At 35.7% G+C, this 9,654-nt stretch overlaps 1 protein-coding gene across 1 annotated transcript in view; it reads left to right on the forward strand.

The window, feature by feature from the left end:
- LOC107048354 (DNA mismatch repair protein Msh2) overlaps positions 1-1,340 on the forward strand; it is a 30,190-nt gene extending 28,850 nt beyond the window's left edge. The window contains exon 8 of the mRNA XM_015271496.2: positions 510-1,340. Within this exon, the coding sequence (XP_015126982.1) occupies positions 510-1,073 (564 nt within the window). The 3' untranslated portion in view covers positions 1,074-1,340. The remainder of the gene's footprint in view (positions 1-509) is intronic.
- Positions 1,341-9,654: the final 8,314 nt, after the last annotated feature.

The following is a 9,654-nucleotide window of genomic DNA, read 5'->3' on the forward strand; positions in this document are numbered from 1 at the left end:
TCTATTCTTCTAGTCTATTGAGATATTTTCTATCGAATTTTCGTGGCTCAAATTTTCCAAGTTTTTGAAATTCTATTTTTCTTTTCATTTCATCAAGAGAATCGAACAAGAAACTTGGAAAATTTGAGCCGAGGAAATTGTATAGAAAATATCTCAAGAGAATAAATAGTGGTATAGAAAAATCGAATTCTTTTCACTTTTTCTATAGAATATTTTCTATTGAACAGTTCAATAGAAATCTAATAAAATTGTCTAGCGAATTCGCTAGATTGTTTTATTAAATTTTTTCGTACGTAAAAGCTGCAGAATTTGCCAATAGAATTGGCACAAATTCAATTTCATTCGAAAATCCAATTCTATTTTTCCAATAGAATTAGCTGCAGAATTTTCAATCGAATTTTTGAATGAATTTACTAGGTCTTCTTTGAAATTCGTTTCATCTGTGATTATATTGAATCTAATTCTCCTCGGAATATATTTCTAATAATGACAATTGTCTCTTCGTTTAGACTGCAACCTGTAATTCTCTCATAATCATCGATGAACTTGGCCGTGGCACCTCCACCTACGACGGTCGTGGAGTTGCCTGGTCAATTGCCGAGTACATAGCCAAGAAAATAAAAGCGTATTGTCTCTTCGCCACCCATTTCCACGAAATAACACGACTCGCCGAGGAAGTCCCAACAGTCAAAAATTACCACGTCACAGCTCTAGTCGAGAAGGACAATGTCACATTCCTATACTCGGTCAAACCCGGAATTTGCGATCAGAGTTTCGGTATTCACGTAGCTAAAATGGTAGAGTTCCCAGAGGAGATCATCGAATTCGCTAGAGCAAAACAGATAGAGCTGGAGGACGGAGAGAATATCGAGTTTGAGGGGTACAATTCAGCTGACGAGAAGAGAAAAATAAAAGCAGAGGGAGAAAAATTGATCGCTGGTTTCATTGCGAAATGTAAGACTCTGGATGAGTCTCTTCCTGAGGATGATCTGAAGAAACAGATCGAGACGTACAAGAGTGAAGTACTGGAGAAGAAAAATCCCTACATCGCTGCACTTCTCACTAGTGCATAAATGATCGTTCCATGCAGTATCAAAAGGGTGAAATTTGATAAGTCGACGTTGCACATCAGAGAAAAAGATTGAAGCATATTTTTTCGCCATTTTCTTCACCTTAAAAACTATTTCTTGACTTTTCACTCAAGAATGATTAATTTTCAAGATTAAGGCCCGGGTGTACCATCTTTCGAAATCCAAAATTGTCAGTTGAGTGGTACATCATGTAGAAATTCCCAAAAATTATGATAGAATGATTAAAAAAAAAATACAAAAAATTCTGAACTTTTCAAAGAGCGTTCTTAATTGAGATTCAGAATGAGTTGAAAGAAGTGAAAATTACAAATATCTGATTCGCTGTGGCAAATTATCTATTAGCTGTCATTTTCCATGGTAGATAACAAAACTAACTCCTCATGGGAGTGACAGCTAGGTATCTCAATTTTCAAAACAGTGGTATGTAGTCATCTGCCATTGTTATGTGATAAAAATGTGATTAAAAAATTCTCCAAAATATTACAACTTTTTTCAAAGAGCCTTTTTCGTAATAAATGTCTCTGTGCAGTGTGGGAAAAGATTTACGAAATCAGTCTTCCCCCTGCATGATATTGGCTGACAGGCCGTCATTGGTCACTGTAAATCAGATACATTTTTCAATTTCTTGTTATTCAACTTATTCTGAATATAAATTAAAAATGCTCTTTGAAAAAATTGAGAATTTTTTCTACGTTTTTTTGATTATTCATTCATAATTTTTCAAAACTTCTGCATGATGCAGGACTTAATTGACACTTTCAGATGACGAAAGATGAAAGAAAACCATGGAGATAACGTTTGAAAGATAGTACACCCGGGCCTTAAGCATTAACGAAAATTTCTACTTGTTAAGTTTTATCCTTCTTTCACAGTTGGATTGCGCAGATATGCTCAGTATTACATCCGAAAATTCAAAATACTCTGTAAATTCATCATTAATAAATGAGTTTTCTGCTTTTTGTAAAAATCATTCTTATTATTTTTATTTTTAATGAAATTTATTGCAAATTCCAAGGAACTTGCAACTGGCCATCGCTTGGGGGCCTCCAGCCAAGTATTAGGTGTACAAATTAATAAGGTGCTTTTTTTCATGAAAATCAGAGTTTATTATAAAAAAACAAAAAGACATTTAACAGTCGAAATATTCCCCATTATTTTCGATGACTTTACTCCACCTCACTGGCAACTAACGAATTCCTTCGCGAAAGAAACTTGGCGGTTTTGACTCAATAAATTCATCGATGCTTTTTCTGGCAACTAACGAATTCCTTCGCGAAAGAAACTTGGCGGTTTTGACTCAATAAATTCATCGATGCTTTTTCGGACCTCGTCGATTGTTTTGAAGTGCTCATCAGCTAGGTGGTGTTGAAAAGACCGAAATAGGTGGTAGTCGGATGGGGCGAGATCAGGCGAGTAAGCCGCGTGAGGGAGAACCTCCCATCCTAATTCACAGATAATATCCTTAGTCGCTTTGGCAACATGCGGTCGAGCGTTGGCATGTTGGAGAATCACTTGTCTACTTCCGCTGCCAGTATATGGCCTCTTGCTCCAATGCATCATTCAAATGAATAAGCTGTTGTTGATAAACCTTCGCAGTAACAGTTTGACCAGGTTTAAGTAGCTCATAATATATCACACCCTTCATATCCCATCAGATAGCATCACTTTTCTCGCATAGACATTGGGTTTCGGAGTCGACGTCGATGGTTCGCCGGGATTCACCCACGATTTTTTGCGTTTAGGGTTGTCGTATAGCACCCACTTTTCGTCGCCCGTAATGATTTCGTATAAGAAATCTTTTCTTTTAAATTGAGTGAACAGAGATAACGCCCTCTCCAGTCGTCGCTCCTTATTTTCGGGGCTCAGATCATAAGGAACCCATCTACCCTTCTTTTGAATTTTGCCAAGTTGATGTAGGCGATGAGAAATGCATTTTTGAGTCACTCCGAGTTGTAGTGCAAGCTCTGTTTGGCTTTGAGCAGAATTTTCAGCCAAGAGTTGTTCGAGTTCTTCATCGCCGAATTTTTGCGGTTGACCCAGCCGTTCTCGATCCGCAAGATCGAAATCTCCGTCTGTAAACCTCTGGTACTTTTTACACGTTTTATGTGTTACAGCGTTTTTTCCAAGAGCACTACAAATCATTTGAGTAGCCTCAGCAGCATTTTTCTTTAATTGAAATGCAAAAAGAATGCAGTGCCTCAAATGTTGCTTATCGACAGATATTGTGTTTACTACTATCTTTTAAGATTATGTAAGAAGTATTTACTGCTTCGCTAACTGAATACTACCAACATACAAAATATTGAAATATTAAGTTTTTGAACGCAATTATAAACCACGAAATATAGGGGTTATTAATTATTAATTTGTACACCTAATATTTACATTTTATGTACCTAATAGTTGATACAAAAAGAAACAGTCTGTGTTCATTTTGCTGAATGAGCATCGAGAAATTAAAGATAATTTTTACAAGATTGAGTGCATGATGAGATGGTACAGTATACAGCGATGATATGAAGAGTGAGGAGTTACAGAATTTCACCGTTTATTGTTAGAGATGAACAAGGCTTCCCCAGGAGTCAGATCCCATATTCTCCCTTCAGATGGTTTCGAGACTTTCAAATAAGGTGTGCTGAGGGTCTTTTCAACAAGACCTGATCCTAGGATTGCGTTTGTGGCCGAGGTTTCGGATATGGTCCAGTTTGCTAAGAGCAAAACTCGTTGTCAGTTTGTGAAATCTGTCGGTGATGGGTTCTATTTTAGTGCGTTCGTAAAGTAGTGTATTGGAGGGATTATAGAGAGGGTTATTCTAATTCTCTTAGAATTCTTTAATGCCTATAGGAGGTTAGGCGGTGGTTGAGGTGAATTTGAGAGTGAATTTCTGTGGTTCCCGGTAGCTTAGTCGGTAAGAGTGCCCGGCGCGTATCTGGGAGACCCGGGTTCGATTCCCGGCTGGGTGAAGCGGAAATTTTTTCTCTCTAAATTCTAATTCTCTTAGAATTCTTTAATGCCTATAGGAGGTTAGGCGGTGTTTGAGGTGAATTTGGGCGGATATTATATTATGAGCTCCGGGTCTCGGAGTGACTCTTATCGGGCCGGCGAATTTTTGTCATTTTGCGGAGGGTTCTTTCCGCTACGCCTATCATTTGAGTACCGAACCGGTCAAACGATTTAAGTCAATTTAGTCTTTAGTTGAGTCTTCCAGAAATACTTCCGAATTTAAGGGAGATAGCGAAATTTTCATGATAAACTTTTTTGTAGAGCGAATTGAGTGCTACCAAAATGATCCAGAGAAAAATTTTGCTATTTCCCTTAGGTCTCGAGATATTCATTGAAAACTGGCCAATAGCCAAAATCGAATTAAACCGTTTGACCACTTCGCTACTAATTTGTTTGGTACCAGGTCTGGACTACAGGAGTAGTGGATGGACATAATCTAAGATTGGCCAGCAATCTGCTTTATATATTTTAGTAATGTGTCATTCTTATTATATATTTAGATTCAACATCTTTCAAGAGGTAAAATCAGGTTCAGTTGTAAAGGTGCGAAGCCTTATACAACATGAAATTCTCTCAATAATGAGCTAGTCCCGACCTCACAAAAATCCCTGTCAGTTTTTCAGAGAGATTTTCATATGATTTTCCCAAAAGACATACCACGCTATTTCAATAGGCCAAAACTGTTTTTTTCCCTGGGGTTTGAATATGTTGCAGAAGAGGTCCAGAAATGCATGTGAACGTGAGGAAAACAATTTTTTTGCACATGTTACGGGAAAAACAAAATGTGATGTGTCATCAAGTAATTGTTTATAAGGTAAATGTACCTAGGCCCGTCCCTAACCCTATGCTCGTTCAGATTTCACGAGCAATTACATTTTAATGATTTTGACAGTCCCAAGAATCTATTAAGAGTGAAATACAATTAGCGTTATTTTTGTTAATAACGTAAGTTATCGACATCGATGAACCATGATTTATTGAATAATAACAGAAAAAATCACATTCACATCAACTGGTGCTACGACAGAGTGAATTCTTCAGCCGCAAGTTAAAAAACTCGCAATTTTTAAATATAAAAATCCCTTCGTTAAAAATTCAATAAAATAAAAGAATAGCTACAATGGAGATGGTATGATCCTATGCTCGTTTTGCGATCAACTATCAACTGGTAACGGAATAAAGGGATGAATAAATCATTTAAAAGGTTGGAGTGTCTAATTGAAGTATGATTTTGTGCCTCGAGATATTTTTCAATGTTGTTTTAGCATAAAATAGGATACTCACGATATAGTTAGTTCTATACATGGGGTGAAACAAAATGAATGTGACTTAGTCAATTTATAGTACATTAGAGTACAAGGGCACAAATTTCGTTTTTAACGAATGTGTAGTTTACAGGCCGAGCCGAAGACGAGGTCTGTACACACATTCGTTGACAACGAAATTTATTACCGAGTGCTCTATAATATTTTATGTCAAGTCGTGCAGAAGTCACGACGCTGGTATGATTTGTTATTAATTTGCCATATCATGCGTTCTTGAATTTAATTGAAATTCGAATTTACAATTTTAAAAATATTATATAGCTCTTGAAGGGAGGCGCTGGTAGGGTGGTCCCGTACAAATACCTGAGCACCCATAATTATTACATGAGGTGTCTGAAAGAATTAAAATTCATATTAGCTACTTAGGTCACCCAGAAATTAAAGGCACCCATTTTTAGTTTCACCGTTAGTTTGGATATAACCTTTCCATATCACTCAAATAACGAGACGAGAATAGGGACATGTGTCAAACGTGCATGGGGACAAGTGAGCGAGCGTAGGGACCTGAGACTTTCCACATTTATTTATTGAAGAATAGCATTTATCATGATTAATATAAGTGAATTCCAATTCTGAAGGTTTTACCCTCTGATATCTAATTTAAACCATCGCATCTTCACGATCATTTCGATAGAAATATTGGACTAATGATGTTTTCACCTTAGCTAGCCGGGCGTATTAGGGTCGTTTACCTTAGCATCATGATTTGATAAATATTAGTTGCATCGAAAAACCAAAAAATATTGGTTGTATTTTTTTTGCCAAAGTGCGGTAGGATCAAAAAAGTCCAATTTACAATCAATTTCTTTGCCAACAAATTTAAATGTTGGTAAAAAACGAAAAGACAGCTCGCAAAAAAATCAGAAAAAAATATATTTTATGAAGTGCTTATCAGAGAATTCATTGTTAAATTTTCATCGACTAGGGTGAGCTACCCAGTAGATGGACAATGCCCTATAGATGGACGTGCTACTTTTGGATAGCAAATTACGCAAAAAAATGCTGAAATGTGAATTATTACTTTGAATTTGAACTAACTGTTGTGATTCTTAACCCCCGAATCGCGATTTTTTTTTGCAATTCCTAACAAACAAACGTCTATCTACTGGGCGGTTTTCTTAGGCGGCCATCTAATGGACAGTTTACCCTATTGCTATATCGGGTCTGAGATATCAATTATTTGGTGAGGCTACGCCGAGCTAATTTCACCGAGCGCGCTGAGTAAGACCGCAAGTAATGTCTCGTCTCCACGATAATTCTTACTAAAATATGGCAGAAAACTAAGACGACTAAGTTACGATATTTTCACTCGGTGGGTTGTGTTTTGTCTGAATAGTAATTTGAATACTTATAATGTTTATGAATGAATATAAACGCGTTGAGTCGTTTGATTTATCACTATCATTGCCCTAAAAATTGAATGCACAAAATTACACTAGCCCTAAAACTACTTGAAAACTTATATTGAGCTTATACTCATTATTATTAATGATTTGAATTTAACTCTATTAAATACAAGAGTTGGCTAGGTCGATTTAAAGGTTTGAATTGAAGCGCGAAATGAATCCGTGAATTGTTTGCAGTAGTCTACAGTTTACGATTTTCGGAAAAAGTGACTTGCCCTTGACCAACGAGGGTGGGAAGGGATTACCAAAATTTCATTGGTTACAAAAACCGTTGAGTATTTCCGCAAATGCAATTGGTCTGGGAAGGATGCGCTCATGAATTTTGGGTAAATTGTTCCATCTCAAGAACACTCAAATATATCGTTCTAAAATTTGATATAGGAATGTTTCTTGACAATCCTAACTATAACCCAAGGTTTCAAAATGTTTCCCTGAGTTTTACCTATATCATAATGCACAAAAGTGAATTCCAACAAAAAAAATAGAAAAACATAAATATCTGTAAACTTTTCAATGGGATGGTACACATATTTCGTTATATCTAGGTAGATGGCAGCAAGACGGACATTTTGAAAAAAAAAAGAAATCGGATTAGTAGTTTTTGAGATATTGAGCAAAAGAGTTTCACATACAAAGTTGAATATCTCCGAAACAAATGGTCCGATTCCGTTCATCTACAATTCCAAACGTTGTTATCATAAGACCTAAAATCATACCAAGTTTTAAGTTTCTATCTCAATTATTTTTTAAGTTATCATGCATACAAGCTATTTCAGTGAAAAAAAATGAAAAGACGAGTATACAAACTACATTGCTCCAGGTGGAATGGTCTTTTTTCGATCCAATTGAATAGATATCATCATGATGAGTATTTTGAAAAAAAATGGAATCCGTCGCATGGTTAAGGAGATATCGGCAATAAACGATTTTTGAGGAATCGTTATATCTCAGGAACCACTCAACCGATCGACCTGAAATTTAGCACAAATTTGACTATCAGTAGTGCCATGCAATTAGCAGCCAGAATTTTAGCGTCTTTGCGTTCATCGTTCTCGAGTTATAGGGACAATTCTGGACAACCGGACATAAATGTGCACACACTATACCTACACACATACAGAAATTTTTTTAAAACATCATTTCTTCACGTTTCATGACATTTCTAGGCATTTCCACAGAAAATTAGGAAATCGAAAAAAATCATGATTAACAGGCTTCCATTCGGAAGCAAAAGGGAGCATTGTCCAAAATTTCGTCCGTATATGATTTTTCTAAAATGCGTGGGATTTGAGAGTTTCCTCACGACTATGTCACTGTAATTTGAAAAACCTTGTTTATGTTTAGCCAAAACTCTGTTTTCGTTTTTGAACTTGAAAGTGAAGTATAGGGAGAGAGAGATTTGAGGGATTTTATAAAATCCCTCAAAACATTTCTGTAGCGAAGTGGTAAACTAGGATAACTGCAATTATTTTGAAAAATTTTCTATCGCTGGAATGGAAAGTTCTTTCAAACGTGGTCCAGTTGTTGAATTTTCCTGACAAAGTTTAATTTTTGCCCTTATCCTAGTTTACAACTTCGTTAGAGATTTAAAAAAAATCTACTTTCGTTTTAAAAAAAAAATTAAATAATAAAAAAAAAATTTATAAATAAAGAATGTTGATACGCAACAAGTGAGCCGCCCGGCAATTATACTGATTTTTCAGCATGTTATCTTTCTGAATTCTATTAATCGCAGAATTGTAAAACCTTGCCAGAGTATTATTGTTTAATATTCTTGAAATTTAGACGTGATTAATCATGACTCGTAACTTATGAATAATAATAACTAAAGAATGGCATTTCTTTGCAACGTCTCACGGAAAGTCATCTCGCGATACGATTGTATACAAAGACCGTATGACAATCAAATCATAACTCCACGAGAACTGTATGAATTCACCAAAGAATCGATGAATTCCATTGAAATGATCTTGCGTGCAAATAAAGAAGATGCACTAGAAAAACACGTAGACGGAAAAAAAGACCAAGAAAAAATAGGCTACCCCCTCCAAACGTGCTAAAACCCGCCCCACTTGAAAATTTCCCTTGGTCTATTTTTTCCGGAATCCAGAAAAACAGGCTTTGAAAATTCGATTTGAAAATTCTTCACCCGTCGTTTGCACTCGTCAATTTCATTGTTTTTTACTGATTAATAATAGCCTTAAATGTAACATTTCCTGGATGATAAATTCGAACTTTAAATCATTGTAAATATACTATTGTCACTGCGTTCACGAAACAACCACATGTTCACCAGAAAAATTCTCTTCGCCACAGGGAGGAAAAATACTAAGTGAAATGTATGCCGTTCCGAAAAACAGACATATAGGGTTTTTTTAATTGGGAAAATAATTGATTTTTTTTTAATTTCTGAACATCGACACATACAATTTATCAAATAATAACATTCAATTACCAAAAGATTCATGTGCTTATGGACGACATAGAGTCGTCACACTTTATGGTTGAAGTTTCATTGAAACATTTAGATTTAGGATGATAATTTGATAATTACTCAGATTGAATTAATGTAAGCAAGATGAATTTTGAACTTGAAGTGAAAAACATGAGACATGAGACTGATGATTTCCCATGAGTATCGAAATATACTATCACAATAGCACTCGCCTTCGGCTTGTGGCGGTTTGAACGATATTTTTAACGATATCACAAAGCACGCACGAAAAAATTTAATAGAAAAACCTATCGAATTCGTTAGAAAATTCTATTGAATTTCTATTCAACTTTCTATTAGTTTTTGGCTGATTTTATTGACATGTTCAATAGAAA

This window comes from Diachasma alloeum, unplaced genomic scaffold, assembly GCF_001412515.2.
Source record: "Diachasma alloeum isolate Michigan unplaced genomic scaffold, Dall2.0 Dall_scaffold_00187, whole genome shotgun sequence".
NCBI classification, from domain to species: domain Eukaryota; kingdom Metazoa; phylum Arthropoda; class Insecta; order Hymenoptera; family Braconidae; genus Diachasma; species Diachasma alloeum.